At 32.5% G+C, this 18,328-nt stretch overlaps 1 protein-coding gene across 1 annotated transcript; it reads left to right on the top strand.

Moving 5' to 3' along the window:
* Positions 1-3,958: 3,958 nt before the first annotated feature.
* On the top strand, positions 3,959-18,229 carry LOC146532308 (nose resistant to fluoxetine protein 6-like). Its single transcript, XM_085197625.1, has 13 exons — positions 3,959-4,136; positions 9,314-9,453; positions 12,232-12,381; positions 12,638-12,794; positions 13,466-13,580; positions 13,724-13,811; positions 14,294-14,460; positions 14,626-14,811; positions 15,339-15,518; positions 15,874-16,024; positions 16,775-16,958; positions 17,070-17,212; positions 17,332-18,229. The coding sequence occupies exons 1-13, from the start codon at positions 4,064-4,066 to the stop codon at positions 17,509-17,511; spliced, it is 1,914 nt and encodes a 637-aa protein (XP_085053751.1). The 5' UTR covers positions 3,959-4,063; the 3' UTR covers positions 17,512-18,229.
* Positions 18,230-18,328: the final 99 nt, after the last annotated feature.

Here is an 18,328-nt window from a genome sequence, read left to right on the forward strand (position 1 = left end):
TGTTTTATTTTATTTATTTATTTTTCTATTTTCACCCTAAGAAAAAAGGTAAAGAATTTAGTAGAAGTGGTTAGTTGCTTGGAATTTCGTAAAAAGATCTATTTCATAAAAAATGGAATCAAACTTTTAATTTGATTTATTTTTTTGATAAAAACAAAGTCTTTTGACTATATATATTTTAAATATTTTTTCGCAGTATCCCGCATATGGCGGGGTACACAGAGGGCATTTAGACAGAAAAAAAGACAAGACAGAGAGTTATTAGTTTCGATAGTAAAGCGAATAAATGAGAACCCTCAAACATCGTGGTCACAGACCCAAGCTTGTGCCCCTGTTCCGTGTCCTCCTCCAAGAACTACTCTTAATTAAGTGTGCTGCAAAATCGACTAGTGGGTTCGATCCCCACTCGAAAAAATGAAACATTTACTTTTCATATTTTTGCTCTGGTTCGAGGCAAATTGTGGCTTCGAGTTCCGCCACTAAACACGCAATTCGGCGGAAATTGGTGAACGGAGTGTTTTAACACTAAGTTCTCTATGCCTACTCATTTTTAACTTGAACTCATATGTAACACTGACGTAAAAAGATTGGCATAATTTAGTCTCGATTACAAGGTTAAAGGTAAAATCTTATATTATATGAAAGTTGTGTCGAAATTGTTAATTAATAAAAAACCCACGTTTAAAAGTGGTAAAGGCCAATAATGGTGCACAGGCATTATTAATATTTTATACATTTCTTTTTTTAAATCTTTTTTTTTATTTTTTACCATTTTGCTTTTAATCCTTATACTGTTATTAAGTTGACATTGTTATAACAATATTGTATTAAATAAAAAAAAAATGTTTTTAACTTTTATAGGTATTCTTTTTTAAATATGAGCTTTGTGTGAAAACTTTACATATTTTTTATATATATTATTTTTATTTTCATGCAATTATGTTTATCTTTGTTTTTTTTTTTTTTACATTACTTTATTTTTTCATAAAATAATATAAGTGACAAATCTATGAGTTACATGTTAAGTTAGCTTTTAACTTTTCTATACTCAGTTACGAACGAAATATAAAATACACTGTATATTATGTTGGCTTCCTATTAAATAAACTAATAAATGACAGGCTTGTTATTCAACGTAGTCGTATTTTCTGGAATAACACATATTATTTGGGGAAGTATAACAAATATTCTTTTTTGTTTTATAACTTCAATAAGTACAAGCTAAAAAAATAAAATATAATAAAACTAGCGACCCCCTTGCGGCTTCGCCCGCTTTTACTGCTGGATTATTCATATAATGTATGTTTGCAAAGCACTTAAGATAATGTGAAAATTAATTAAACCCTAATGCAACCCGCATTTTCGTAGTTTCAATAAGGATTTTCCAATTGTTTTACACAGCAAGGATTTTTTAGTAGGTACCGTAATTTTAAATCTGTGCTACTAATCTTTTCAAGTACTTATTAAAATATATTTAAATGACTATTTTTTAACGGAATAAATTATAAACAAAAACCTACCTACTAATAACTACTACAAAAAATATGAAACCAATATGCTATAGAGGCAGGCGGGTTTTTTTTTTCTATGTGGTTAATGCTGAAGAGGGTATTCTGTCCCTGATGAAAAGCAAGCACGACGTGGCTGTCTGTGAGGAAAATTAAATAGAATACATCGGCCGTGAATCGAACGCCGGCCGCCCGCGTGGCAGGAGAGCATTCTACTACTGAACCACCGATGCGTGTAAGGCAGGCGGGCGCGGCGGACGCATGGCGAGTGGCGAGCCGTTTCGCTGCAAGGATTTTTTGATATTGTAACAACTTCTAAAGTACTTATTAAAATGAAAAACAGCAAAACACAGTTTTGATCTACATTAAATGACCAACTAATACACTTATTTATATGCTGAGAGTAAGGGATAAGTGAAACTTGAGTAACATACAGCTGATGTGTCAACGGCGTGATGTGTCAACAATTAAATGCGTTTTTCTCTAAAACTATTCGCAATTTCGAAATATTGTAAAAAGCAAATTTTATCTTCGTTTAACGTAGAAAATTAATAAAGTATTTTAAAGAATAAGGATTAATACCATTATGGAAAAATATCCCTTACAATAAAAAATATATTGAAATTACAATTTTTAGACAGAAATATGATCAATACACGTTGATCTTAAAAGATACGAATATGCCCTCGCGGACTTTTTTGTAGATCTTATTAAGAGGAACAATACTCCAGTACATTATTTTCATGTAGTACTTACCATTAAAGCAGCGCATGCGCGGAAGTGTCTCAACGGGTAGGTCTGTATACACATTTATCGTATTTATGTTAATTTACATAGGAATGTACAAATAATAAACTATATATAAACCTTCCCTGAGAAATACTCGACCTAATGGTGAAAACCGCTTCAAAATCCGTTGGGTGGCTTAGAAGAAGAAGAGTTAGAAAGTTCAGACAGACACGAAAAGCGACTTTGTTTTATAAGATATAGGATAGGATAGGATAGGATAGGATACGACAAGTTGAGTTGAATAAAGTGACGGTATTTCATCTACCAAGTCTATCTAAGAAGAGGCCGTCGCGTTGTGGCGCAGCGGTACAAGGGTGTGACTGTAACGCGAAGGTTGTGGGTTCGATCCCCACTCGAGAAAGCGTAATATTCAGTTACGTTTATATTTTCATTTCTTCGCTCTGGTGTCTCCAGAATTCGGCAGAAACTTCGGAGTGTCTTAACACTAGGTGCCTTCTGCCTACCCTGTTGTGTGGGTTACCGCGTGAAGCTAAAGTAATATAAAGTAAGAAAGAAGCGGGCGAAACCGCGCGGGGCCCACTAGTTATATATATTTAAACAAAATTAACGCAGAAGTAATTAACAATATAATGATCGAGATTAACTAACCTAAGCGTAATGCATCCTTATAAAATTTCACGGGGCAAAGTTGATTTTTGTAACTAATAAATAATTCATAGAAGTACTACAAAGTAAGCTATTTAATTTTCGCAAAGAAACAGTAAGGCCAGTCGTAGCACAGGGCCCAAGCGTGCGACTGTAGACTCGACTGGTTGTGAGTTCGATTTTCATTTGAGAATATAAAATATTGAATATTTTCATTTCCTCGTTCTGGTAACGGGACAACCAGTTGAACCCACGACTGACCTTGACTCTCTCTTACACTAATCATTTAATAAATGATTTTAATTTGTAAACTAAACTGCGGAACTCAACTCCGTACACTTAAAATTAAAAAAAAAAAAAAATCTAGTATATATTGAACCAGCAACTAGTTCTCATACACTATATGTTGGTAACTAATATTATAAAACTGAAGAGATTTTTGGTGAAACGCGATAATCTCAGGAACTACACTGGAATTAAAAAATATATTTTTCTACTATAAAATTGTCTATGGCTTATACAGAATTCATAGAATTTTCCAATCAAGTGAAGGTTAGTCCTACTAATATTATAAATTTGAAAGTTAATGAGGATAGATGTTCGTTCCACTTTCACGCAAAAACTAAAACTTTACAGTAATATAGCTCGTACATCAAAATAGCATATAAGCTAAAATTTATATAAAGATTTTGTATAATCTGGCTATAATGTAACATAAGTATAAGCGGGCAAAGCCGCGTTTCTATCGCGAGTATTTCTATATATTTTTTTCAACTATATCAACAGGTTCTTATGGTAATGAAATCATCTAGCAATTAATTTAGTTAACCAATATACAATATTTTGGTGGTCTAACGAAATGTTTTAATGTTTGAAGGACGAGACCCAGAACTTAAGCAACACTTTTGTAATACCAAAAGTCCAGTCGACTACGACTTGCGGGTCTGTTGATACATTTCTTAAATTTAAAATTTAAATTTTAAATAATATATTAATTTAAATTTAAAATATATATATTTATTATTTTTATTTGTTATAGTTTAAATTTATGTTTATTCTATTTTCAATTTGTTGTACTAAACGTTATAAAAATATATTTTTATTAAATAAAAATAATAATATAATAATTATTTATTAATAAAGTGTTTTATTAAATAAAAATGAAGTGTGAGACTGTTTGTTTGTTGTTGGTACTATTCACCGGTTGTACGTGTGGGAGTTTTTTGGAAAATGGTAAATATATTTATAATTTTATATTCATAATTTACGAGGCCAATGGTAGCGCAGGGGCACAAGCGGGCGATTGTAACCGCGACAAATAGTGGGTTCGATTTTCACTCTTAAGTAATGAGAAAAGGAAATATTTGATATTTTCATTTCCTTGCGCTGGCTTTTCTGGTAAACCAAACGCGGCGTTGAGTATCGCCAATCTAGTACAACTAGTGGTAGTGGGTTCTCTCTGTCAACTATGAGAAAAAGAGTATCCATATATAATTTTAAACCGTAAAATTTGTATAAAATTTCTATTGAGCCTGATTTTATTAACTTTCACTTTTATATGATAAATTAATATAATTATGTTTGTTAAAACGCTAATAAAATAGGAAATTTAAATATAGGTAATAAATAAGGTCGTAGAGCGTTGCTTCCCCATTTGGGGCAACGCAGCACTTTGCCTTACTTCTACCCGCCCTGGTAAGAGTAAGGCAAAGAAGTACGTTGGGTTTCGTCATTCAAATTTCTTGAATTTGGGCCGAAAGTGGATAACAGAGTGACAGGGATAAAGCTGGACAAAAACATTTTCTTCTGTATGTTCTACAATTTATGGAAAACTGTATATGGAATTGTCAGTATTTACTCGTATGTGTATTGTGCGTTGATTTTCGCGACTCAACATGGAATCCAGAATTCAACGGAGAATGGAGAGTGTCATAATAAAAAAGTCTTTATAAAATTAAGTAAATTTATAATATTTATAAAATTAGTATAAATTTTCTTGAATTAAACTATAATCCAATCCTGGTAAAATATTACTAGAGACATATTAAACAAACACATAAAATGTGAGGTATGTAGGTAATGTCAGTTCACAATGTCTTACGATCGACGTAAGTAAGAATTTAAAGTATTACACAATACTTAAAACTCGAGGCGGTTAAGAAATAAAAATATTCGGCTTAAAGTTTAAGTGTGCAACAATGATCAAACAGGCAGAACCAGATCGGTAGTGTTATAACATTTTTAGTGATCCGTACTTTTGTTCACTTCTAACAAAGATACGAGTATATGTTTTTTTTTTATTTTGAAGAATGCAAAAAATATATTAAAAAAAATCGAGGGTTTTTGATCTCTTTTTGTGTGATTACGCTTTTGTCTTTTCATTTATTTGTCACCGTGGTCACAGCAAAATTTATTTCGAAGGCTATTATTTAGAAAAAATTTAATATAGATAGTTCTTACTTAAATAAATATTACAGAAAAATCAGTAAAAGATGCCAAACTATGTACGGAACCCTAATCATGCGAGTTTTCCTCGCACTTGTAAATTTTTTAGCTCAGTAAAGTAGGCTATGGGGATCTATTACAATACTTGGAAATTTAGAGATTTGCAATTTGTAACTAAAGCTAAATGGAAAAGACATAATCATGTTATAAAATATATAAATCACGTTTTTGGCAGAATGTGAAGAGAAATCTTTTTCCCGCAAAGTCACAACAACCTCTGTTCTATTCACCTAATCAACATATTAACTATGCAATACGTGACGATTTATCTAAATAGTTCAAGATTATATAAGAAACAAAATGAAATACCAAACTTGGTATATTAAACACTTGTTTATAAGTTATTGTGTATTTTACGATACGTTTTATGAGAGTGTTGAAGTACTTCGTACATGGCAGATGTACAAATATTACATACTATGTCAATTTATAATATCTACGTTTTATACTCGAAAGAAGCTTGTAAGAAAATTTAAGAAAAAACGTTTTAATTGAAATATAGGTTCACGCTATATCCTGCACATAGCCAGGTAGGCAGTGACAACCTGGGAACCTAGTGTTAAGACTCCGTTCCCCTTAAGACACTTGTGAAGACTAAAATTTAAGGACTTGTTAAACTAAACAACATTCTCATTCAGTATTTGATTTAATTTTAAAAAAAACGTAAATAGAAAAGTCATATTATTTATATCACTTTCGTTAAATACATAAATTATAACAGGATTGTCCTCATACATTGTTGTCCCAATTTGGCCTAGAGGTGGAGCATTGTCCGTCCGTAACATAATATATTAATATATTGAATCTATTATTATTTTTTATAGATGAGTGGGTTTAGTCAAACTACGGCCTTAGTTTCATCATTATTTTAAAATAATTCCCGAGATCTTTATTGATGATGGAGTTAGATGAAAATGTTTGACCGAGCGACACACATTAAGATGTGATAATTAATAAATTACTATAAGAAAATCGATTGAAGCAGTTGTTGGTAACTACTAGTATAATTAAGAGAGTACTTTTAAAAAAAAAATCAGGTAATTTCAATACTACCCGTTAAAAATTGTAAATTCCTTTAGTCTTACCCTTTGCTTACTCTGATAAATCCAGGATATAGTGTGACGCTACATAAATTACTAGTGAGTGTTTTAGCAATAGGTTCCCAGGTTCCCTTTGCACATCCTGTTATGTGCAGAATACAGCTTAAAGCTAAAAAATATTTCTATTTTACCTAGAACAATAAATTACAAAGTAGGACATACTGAGTTTTAACCCGTTTTATTGTTTGACGACCTTACGCGTTGAACTCTTTTGTATGAATCAATTAAGTCGACACGTACATATTATGTTATTACTAAGATAACATTCTTAGAAAATTATAATTATTTTAAACGGTGAATTTGCATATTCTAAATTCTATTTAGCTTTTTTATTATCGTTCTAGATAGACCAATATATTTTTGTAGAGAAAATTAACTTACATTTTTCGAATTCTTTCAATTCAAATTTCGTTCCCCACTTGCTGCAGAACTCAACGCTGTGCTATGTTCACTTATCAAAGTGAGGAAATAAAAATAATTCATTCTTCCGAATCGGCATCGAACCCACGAACGTTGCGTTCGTTTACAGACGCTGCCACAACGGCCAATACATAATATACATACATAATACATAATAATATTCAAATTTTTGAAATTTAAAGACGTCTTTAAATATTTGATCTGACTGGCTTGTTCGTTTAATTCTAAGTAAACATCGAGCTAATTATGGAGTGGATAATTATGTATGAGTTCTCCAAGTACTACTAAGGTTTATAATATTTATTTAAGAGATATAATTTCAATAAACGGAATGTAACGCCGCATTTATTAAAAAATACATATAAACATCTGCTGTTTCTAGCCTCGCGCGGTATACCGCATAAAACGTGGTAGGCAGAAGGAACGTGGAAGCCTAGTGTTAAGACACTCCGTTTTCATTAAGGTACTACCGTTCCCTACTTTCCGTTGAATTCTCGGGGCATCACGTGTTAAGTGGCGTAACTCAACATCCACAAAACTATGCAATAAAAAGTATAAATATAGTTACGGCCGTAGAGCTGCATAATTGCGAATACTGTAAGCGTGATGGTCGCGAGTTCGGTCTTGTAAAGAGGTGCAACATCACATATATGACTCAAACACTGTCATGGACGGAATCGACGACGAATTTTTTTCGGCAAAATGTCGTTTTGATAGTAGGACAAAGGGGAGAGGGGCGAGAAAGGGCATATCCAGCATAAATTTATATCTCAGAAGTTTTACAAAAAAAATATATAAATATGTAGTAGACAACGCACGGCGTTAAGTTTCGCGTCTCAACGCGCTATGTTTCGAAAACAAAATGCCTTAATAGTAAGTTCCATTTGAATATACTCCAACTACACTACAATCTTATCTTAATCTAAAGATTACCTCAGATAAAACAATTATAAAAAGAATATATATAAAAATAATAATAAAGTTTTATGTTAATGTATTACAATTTGCATGACTGTAATACATAAATATAAAACTGTAAATTATACCTTAACTAATTAATATGTTTAAATAAAGTAAATATTTAATTCAAGGATAAGATTGTAATAGAACTGCCCAATTATATTGTTTATATAATGTTTTAATTAAAATGTGAAGTTTATTTACTTTTATATGACGGCAATAAGAAAAAAAAGTATAAAATATAATGTCCAGATAAGAAAATGATTGTTAGTCAAATCAAGAAACCGAAATATTGTAAAAACATTCCCACGAAGGCGTTTTTCACAGCTGTAGGAAGTTTCCTAAGTGTTTAAATTATTTTCTTTTTTTAAGTGCAGCGTTGAGCTCCGCTATTTATTACGCAATGTCTCGAAACATTGGGAAGAATATAGGAGTGCCTTAAGGTTCCCAAAGCCTTCCCGAATGTCTACATGATAATGCGTGAATCTGCTGTATGAAAGTTCCACCATCAAAAAGTAAGCACACTACAAATCCTCGTTTATAGCTTTACGCTGTATCCCGCACATAGCTGAGCACGTAAAGGGAACCTGGGAACTTAGTGTTAAGATAGTCCGTTTATTCCCCCGAGTGTGAATTGAACCCACAACTGTTAAGTTTATGGTAAATTCGACTGTGCTTATATGGTTATAATAGGTACTTATATAAGAATATAAGTAAATAAATGGTCAAGTAGGTAAATTATATATACATAGGTAAACGAATGGCCGACGAGATAATAAATATTGTTTGCTATCATTTCGATTATCATACTAGTTTTTTTAACATTGACATAGTTGTGATGTAATTTCTTACACAATATTCTAATGAAATTTATATCTAATAGCAAAAAGAGTTTTACTTATTAAAGTAATTTACTAATTTCTGGGATTCTTATTCGGGGAAATGAATTGTTTTATATTTTTCTTTCACATAACTGAATTTTATAATATTTATATATTTTCGTGTAATTTTCATAAAAAAATGGGTTCAAAGTTAATTTTAAACTTGGTTGCTAGAGGGCTTGGATGGTGTCCAAAAAGCAAGGGGTTTAAATTTCTACATTCAAATTTTAAATGAATTTGTAAGATCGTGTGTTGAGTGCCAGATCAAACTATTATTCATATTTCTTTATTGTATACATTCTTTTAGCTTTACAATGTATCCGTACGTAGTATATACAGGGAAATAAGAAACCTAGTGTTAAGACACTCCGTTTTCCTTTAAGTCACTTCACCAAAGAAATAATAATTATAAATATTTCAATCCTCCGAGTGGATATCGAACCCACAAACGCCGCGTTTATGGAACACCAGAGCCCCGGCGCTACGACGTCCTCTTACCGTAAATTATTAACAATATTCATTTTTTTTATTTGCTTGTCATCAGAAACAGTATCATTTGTTGATCTACCACCACTCTACCACTTAGACGAGTGGTCACAGTGTCAGCGGCCAAATGACGTGTATTGTCTTGTCGACGCAGTGCTGGTGTCGCCAGCACCATCACCACTATTGGACTTTCTAAAGGTATGTCATATTATTTATTATATATTGGAGGCCAATGTGGCGCAGTGCAATAAGCGCGGTGATTGTGGGTTCGATTCACACTCGTGGATGTGGAAATAATTTTGATTTCCTTGCTGTGATTAACATGCAGAGCGCGGTGTTAAATTCTGCCACTCAGCTCGTATGGTTCGTTCATCTCAACTGTGCCTATAACTACCGAAAATTAATTAATAAGTCTCTAAATATAAAAACAATTTATTTAACTTAAAATCCATTTCTGAAGTGTGAGGTATTTGAACTTACTGGGTTAAGGTCGACCGCATGTCGAGTGGTTTTTGATAGCGTTGTTCATTTACGTTTTTATTGCGGCCGCGTTTTAAATTTATTATTCAAGATTGAGGAAAAAATAAATATATATTTTTTTATTTTATTATGCTTTTATCAAAATGTTTTTTTTTTAAATTATTATTTTCTACATTACAGACTCATGGTCTGTACTTTTGGTTACTGTGTTTCTTTAAAGTTGTCAAATTGATATATTGATAAAATAATCTAAAACTAGATATTACAGATTGTTTTATTATGGAGCCCCAACTTTGATAGCCCCTGATGAGATAAACAGGCATTTTCAAGTGTAAAAATAGAAAGGAAACAAAATAAAATTAAAAACTTTTATAATAAACAGAGCGACGCAACGTTTACTTTTTAAATAGTTGTAAATTTTATTACTGATTACAAAGTACGACGGTTATGGGTTCGATTATCACTCGAGGAGGACCTCTTTTCATTTCTTTGCTAATGCAAATTCAAAAGTGCGGGGTAAAAAATAAAATAAACTGAGTTTACTAAACACAAAATGTTTTGAAATTAGACAGTGCGTTAGGAGCGGAAGGTTTGTTCTAATCTACTTGAAATAATAATAAAAAATACTTACATTTTTTACCTTACTCGCATATAGAACCTAGGAACTTCATGCTAGGAAAATCCGAAAGTGACGACACTGCCCCTCTATGTTGCTAATATATATCTAATTTATGTATGTTCATGAGCTTAATATTAAAAGTATTGTTATTAAAACGTAATACGGTATGAAATATGTATTTGTCATATAAAGCAGTGTAGGGATAAACAACTAGTCTAGTGGGTATAATTTTTTTTTTTGCTTAACCTATCTTCTAGGGCATAGCAATTTATGCTGAGGAAAACTGTAAACCTAGTGTTTAGACATTCCATTTTCCATTAAGACTCTCGGTTTCTTACATTCCGCCGAATTCTAGAGGCAATGTGTACTGAGTGGCGGAAATGAACGCCGCGCTTTATCTCGTTTTCAGAGCGAGAAAATGAAAATTCTAAAATATTTCAATCCTCCCAATGGAAATCGAACCCATAACCGTCGCATTTACAGTTACACGCTAGCACCACTAGGCCACGACTGCCTCAGTAGATCTACTTATAATTAAAATTCCAAGACTTACTTTACAAGTAATTTCCGGGTTACGAATCTAATTAATTATTATATCATCTAAACATATAGAGACGACTTCTTTGTTTAAATATGATAAATTACCATATATTTTTATTATAACTTCTTGACGTAAGTTAGAGTTGAAGATGCTTAACTGTACGTGATTAATTATATAAGAATTTTAGAGGCTGTCAAGGTCCTGCAGTGTCTCCCTGCAAGCGCTACGGTTGCGAGTTCAATTCCCACTTGAAGGAATACTTACATTTACTCGCACTGGCAGCAAGACAATGCGTGGCGTTGAACTCTGTTACCCAACACATAATGTCGATGAAACTTGAGTAGAAAGTGTAGAGTGCCTTAGTTATAATGCAACTAAGGCTATAAATAAAAAAAAAATACTAACGACTAGTTATAACTAACGGCGCGGCGAATTCCTAATTTGACATAACTCCATCTCATGCACTGGTGGCAACGTCACGTGTTCATATCTTTATATAATTTAGTAGGCAGAGAGAACCTGGGAACCTGGTGTTAAGGCACTCTCTGCCCATTAAGACACTTCCGTTCCCCGGTTTCCGCCGAGTTCTGGAGGCATTGCGTGTTAAGTGGCAGGACAAAGAATAAAATATTATATTATTTAGTTTTCTCGAATGGAAATCGAACCTACGACTTGTTACGTTTGATGTTTTTATTCATAAATAATAATAATCGTAAGTTTTTTTCCCGCTCTAATTTTGGGGTAACTCGCACAAATGCAAAGTTTACCTCATGTCTCACATATAAATTGTGATACTAAGACGTTTTAATTTATTTAATTAATATTATATGATTAATTATATCTTTATATTTTAATTAGTTTCTGAAAATATCTTTGATCAGCCTTTGTAGTCTTTGTCATTTTATTAAATACACGAGTAAACAAATTTCAATGCCACAAAAATCTAATAAAAAACTATTACACACGTATTTTTATATCCATAACTAAATGTAAATTATAAAATAATAATGATAGAGATGTGTTATCTTAACCTGTAACAGTAGCATACATAAAACTTGCTGAAATAACTTGAATAAATGTTGATATTTGTTATACATGTAAGAGCATCAGAAGGGGCCTCGTAGCGGTCCTGGCTGTCACTATACATTTGTGGGCGTTGTAGCAACACAGATGTTTAAAAAAAGGCAATCTTATATTCTCCAATTGTTAGTTTTGTACTTAAATGATTTTTCAATTAGAACCAGTTCCTGAGATTAGCGCATTCAACCAAACATACTGTTTATATTTATAAATTTAGTATAGATTAATTATTGTAAAGATTTGAATCTCTTTTCAGGTGTATTCATTGCAAAAGCAGAAGCATTACAATCGAACGTTGGTCCATCGAGGAGTGTGTATGACGCGGTGCGGAGCTCAAGGGCCTGATACATACCATGATGCAGCAGAGAAGTGTATTAATAATAACTTGGTGGAATATGGGCTAGAAGTGGGTATAGGTTTATTAAAATACATAATAATATATTTTATTATATGACTATTAAAATAAATGATAATAATAAAAAAGCCTAACTCTATACAACAACTACATACCAAAATATATTTGAAGAATGGAAAAAAATAAGAATTAATCTTCCAGAAATATTTTAATATAAGCTCGTTGAGTTCCACCATTCAACAAATGCTCGAAAAATTCGGCGGAGAGTGGGGAACTGAGTGTCTTAACTCTAAGTTTATTTTTTTAGGCTAACGTCCTATCAGTCCGTTTCTGCAGCTCACCGGAAGGAGAAAAACCAAGTGGTTCAGCGAAAATCTTCGTAATAGTTTATATGAGTTTGTTTGCGCTTACTATCGTGGCCACTGTGTTGCACGTAGTGGGGCCGCGCTGTGGAGGATTGCAAGGTATATATAATTACTAGCGGCCCGCTCGCGGTTGCACCCGCGTGAACTATAATATGATATTATTAATTTCTGTCTCCATGACTATGTCCTAGTGACGTATATGCAAAATTTGAGACTCCTAGCATTTGTAGTAACGAAGTTTCATACAAACTTTTGACTCCAAAAACAACCCCTTAGAAGTCGAATATTGCAAATTCCCGTCTTAGCAAGCACCTACGTCTTATAAATAACTCCTATGCAAAATTTGAGATTCCTAGCACATGTAGTTTCTGAGATTTCGTGATGAGTGAGTGACCTTTTGATTTTATATATATAGATAATTATTTATTATAGATAATATGACACTAATATTGTTAATACTATTGTTATATTTTTAATTTGTGGTGGTAAATGTGGAATTCTATTTTATTCCGTTCCTGTAGGAACTTCAGAGAATTCTTGCTCAGTGGTCGCCTATACTCCTCCGAAAAACCTACATGCCAAATTTCAACTTATCTATACTTATCCATCCATCCAGTATTTTTTTGGTTGAATATATAATGTGCAGGGGTGGATTTTGTCACCTTGGTTCCCTATCCATGTACCACCGTTGATCTGTCGATTTAGTTACACCTGTATATACGCGGTAGTGAGAAGTGATTAAAAAAATAATATATTTCTATATTTTACAGATAATAAATATATACTTTCGTTTTCGTTAAAAAAAAACTGGCAATTGCTGTCACATATAAGATCACATTCAAAGGGGGACCGCTTAAGTGATCTTGGTTGCTTCGAGGGCATTAGGTAAGGCGTATACTTTACTAGTCGTTCATATCCTGTTTATAAAGAAATAGTAGTAATGAATTGATTATTTTTATGTTATTTTTTTAAGAGTATCGAATAATATTTTTTATTTACTTGACTATATTTTTAAATATCTTTTCCAGATTCTTAGGTACTATATGCGTAGTAATGACACATGTGACCATTGTTTATGTTGATTCATATATCGACAATCCCGAGTTCATAGAGCACGTAAGTTTTTTGCAGTTTTTTCGTAAATTGTGATAATAATAATATATAAATTTTTATTGTCATGCATTTCCACACTGTGGGGCGGAACACCTGATATTATAGGATCTAATTAGATAAAAAACAACATTGTTTTGTATTTAATTAGACTGGGGAATAAATTACTAGGGGTGCTCGGTCTAATCGAGTACTGTTCTCATCTCTGAGCTGGTGCTCCCCAGTATCAGCTTGACCCATTTGATCGCATACTACGTACTTAGTGCCGTTCGAAACATTGAGGACCCAATGATGAAAGGCTTGACACTTTGACTTTGCGTAGAGACCTCTCCTCGCTGTGCGTTCTCTCCTGGATCAACAGAATATATACATATATATTGTCATAGCTGTCTGTTATATGAAAAGAAAAAATACATCCATTCCGTTTTAATATAAAATTAATTAATTTAATTAATATAAAAAATAACACATTTGTATATTATTTTCAGATGTTTGACACAATCAGTGGTAAAGCTGGTTTCAACACTCCGCTGTGGATGCAAGTGTTCTTCTCCATCACCGGTTTCCTCACCACCTACTTTACCTTGATATACGCTGAGAAGACATCATTCACTTTTGGAAAATGCTTGCTCGGTATCATTAATCGATTTATTAGGTAATGGTTTTTCTTCTTTATGAGTCTAAATTATTCAGGACTTTAACTTTTTTGTGTTGTAAGCTAAAATCTATTTGAATGAGAATTATTTGGAGTTTGAAGTAGCTTAGATTATAAAGTACGAGTAATCATTTATTTAAATGAAACATCTGTTGATTATTTCAGGATAACCCCAGTAGCAGTATTCGCTCTATGGTTCACAATGACCTGGTACCCTCGTCTCGGCTCCGGTCCTTTATGGATGCTGTTAATACAACGCGAAGCTGAGGACTGCACATATAGATGGTATCATCACGTAGCTTACATACATAATTATTTGCCGCTCGGTAAATTTTGTATGGGTCATACATGGTAAGTAGCTTCGGTACTATGAAAGATTTGATAACTGCTCCTCTAGCCCCCATATGCAAGATTTTTTTCTTCATGTTAAATTCCCACTAGACGGAAATTCATTTTCTTCTTATCCTGCTAAAGGTGGGATACAGCGTGAATTAAATAAGTTATTTTGTATGTCAACTTTATATAATACAAAAAGCAAGCAAGAGATTCATTAAAAGTAGAGTGTAGTTTTAAATGAATGATTCAGACATTGTCACGGTTATCGACTTCCTTCCAAATTAATTGTATATATATTAGCAGTAATCTATATAATATTACCTTGGCAATTGAGTGGTGGAACTCAACACCGTGCTTTGCCACGACACCAGAGCGAAGTAATGAAAATATATTATACATTTAAGTAAATAATGAAACTAAAAAATATTTCATTTCTTCGAGTACATCCTTTCGCGTTTATAGCCGCACGCAAGTGCGCCTATACACTATACTGACTATAATTAATATATATTACATTTCATATAAATAAATACATATTTCAGGTATTTGGCTGTCGATATGCAACTCCACGTCCTCGGCTTGTTACTTCTGATTATTTTCATAAAATGGAGACGCACTGTGAAACCAGTTCTAGCTGTTATACTTTTTGGATCTGTCATATCGACGGGCTTGGTTACTTATATGTTAGACCTAATGCCTATAATTACTGCACAGTCACCTGAGTACGTATTTGTCCCTGTGTTATTTGGAAAATAAAATAAGAATTATGAATCCATTGTGGTGCTGCGTTTGTCTTTTGATTTGATGATTGTGAGTTCAATTCCCACTCAGAAAGAAAACTATTTGCATTCTCCCGCTATAGTAGACAAAACGCAGCTTACCGCTATTCACACGAGCAGTATTTCGTTTGTATTTGTAGTTTTACTATTTGTTACCAATACAACTATTTTCTATTTCCTTGTTATATCCTGTATAATTAAAGGATAGAACAGAGAAATGGAAAATACAAAGATGTATCCTTATCCTTATTTTTATGAAATAACATAATTATTATAAAAAAATAATACATTTTTTCAGAATTGTTAGCAACAACTTTATAAACTCCTCAGTAATAAAACATCTCTATCTTCCCCTTTGGATGAATCTATCGGGGTACTTTATGGGGCTTGCGTCCGCCTTCATTTATTATAATAATCAAACTAAAGGAATAAAACTTAGCGAAGTAAAGGTAATTTATAATATAATCATAATATTAGGCATAATGACTTTCAATCTTAGTTTAGCATTATTTTAGTATAAAGGCATGATTTCAGGTGTTTAACTTTTTTCCAGAGGTGATTATAGTTCATAAAATTATTATTTTATGAAGCCAGTCTTAGGTTGGTTCGTGGTTATATTTTAGGTTCGGTTCTATTATAGGATATTCGATATTTTCATTTTCTTTGCTCTGGTAAAGACGCAAAGTGCGGTGGAGTTTCGCCACCCACCACGAAATGCCTCTGGATTGGTCGGAAAAAGAAGAACGGAAGTGTCTTAATGGTAACAGCATTCTGTTATCATATCTTCTTAGTATTAACTATTAAAAATAGGAATAACCGCTTCTAAAAAATCTTTGAATGACAAAACTTTGCTACTCTACTATTCTCAGTAAACCACGCATACTGCGACATATAAAGCTCACACAAAACGTTTTTATGAACCAAAATTACTGAAGCAATTTCGATGAAGGTTGCAACGGCCCCTAAGTAAGAATTTAGATAAAAAAACTGCCCACTTTTATATAGTTCCCGAGACGTTTTGGACAAACGTACATATTATGGAATATAAACAGGCTTACGAACTGTAGCATAAGTGCTCTAAACCCCAAATAATCATACTCTTATCTTATCATTATGAAATTCTAACAATAACATAAACGTGAATGTTAATCTCATAACTTCCTTTTTTTGAAATCGGTTATAAAGTATTTTTTTTTCAGTGGTTCAACGTTCTATTTCACTTGTCTCTCATTATCGGTGGAATAGTGACGCTCTCTGGTGTATTCTTCCTCGCTGAGACGAAACCGCCTCAGATTTTGACCATTCTGTACACTTCTTTGGACAGATTCCTAGTTGCATTGTCTTTCAATATCTTTTTACTGGGATGTGTTAGTAATTGTAAATGTAAGTATATATTTTTTATTTTAGTATTATAACAATTTTTTAAATGAAAAATCGGTTTTTTCCGTTTCTGTAGTAAATTTGAGGAATATTTTGTGTTTTCTTCTTTTTCAGCAATTTTAAAAGACGCGTTGTTATGGCGAGGATTCCACATGCTAGGACGTCTCTCATACTCGGTGTTTATAGTACATTTCATACTAATGCGTTTGACGGTCGCTAGCAATACTCACATTGGACACGTGTCTGTTTATTCCATGGTAAGAACTAAATTTTGGTTGGCTTTAGTAAATATTATTAATTTACAGAATTATTTCAATTATTTTAAAACAATTTGGCCAAAATAGTGCCTATAATTGTGTTCTATCTTTTTTTACAGATATCCATTCTGATTCTTGGTATAGTAATATCATATTTAATAGCAATACCAATATACCTGATCATAGAAATGCCAGCAGTACAATTATGGAAGGCTATAATAGGTAACGATAGGAAAAATAAGGAAAACGAAGAACCTATAAAGTTACATGCGAACAGACCGACAGATATACCAGCGTGAAAAAATATTATAAAGCTTGAATTATAATATATTTTTTAAATATAAGTTAGGGAATTACTAAAAGATTTGTGTTTTTCTTTATGCATTTCACGTGTCTTGGCCAATGTGATAAAATCAAACTCAAGTCTAATACATATAAACTTTTATTTCCTTTCCAAGTCAAACTTATATGGCTGATACATTTTTTTAGGTTTACGCTGTATTCTGCACATAGCAAGGTAGACAGAGGAAACCTGGTAACCTATTGTTAAGACATTTTCGTGCCCCACTTCCCGCCGTATTCTGGAGGCATAGCGTGTTGAGTGGCAGAACTCAACACCACTCTTTTGCCTCGTTACCAAAGCGAGGATGAATGAATGAAAATATAAAATATTTAATTCCCCTGAGTGGGAATCGAATCCACAATCCGTCGCGCTTACAATCGCACGCTTGTGGCCCAGTGCCGCCACTGGCCTCTTAATAAAAATTACAATCTTTTGAATATTTAAAGGGTTAAGCTTCTGTATGAAAGTGTATGATTATCTTGAAATTGTAAATAGAGCTTTGAATGTAAGGCATTTTTATAGTATAGCAGGGCTTATTTTTAATTTACACGGAAAGTATTTTCAACTACTTAATTAATTTAAAGTTTTTTTTTGAAAATGTTTACGTTCTAGAAAAAATATTGTAAAATAAGTATTTTTAAATGATTACTTGAATATGGTGTTTTTTTAAATAAAAATATGAAATGAATAAATAGTTTTGTATTATTTATTTTAATTTAGTGCACATATATGAGACCGCAGTGGCGCAGTGGTAACCTCTGACTGTAAATGTG

This window comes from Heliconius melpomene, chromosome 14 (genome assembly GCF_056956725.1).
Source record: "Heliconius melpomene rosina isolate 202511_hmr_F chromosome 14, ASM5695672v1, whole genome shotgun sequence".
NCBI lineage: Eukaryota > Metazoa > Arthropoda > Insecta > Lepidoptera > Nymphalidae > Heliconius > Heliconius melpomene.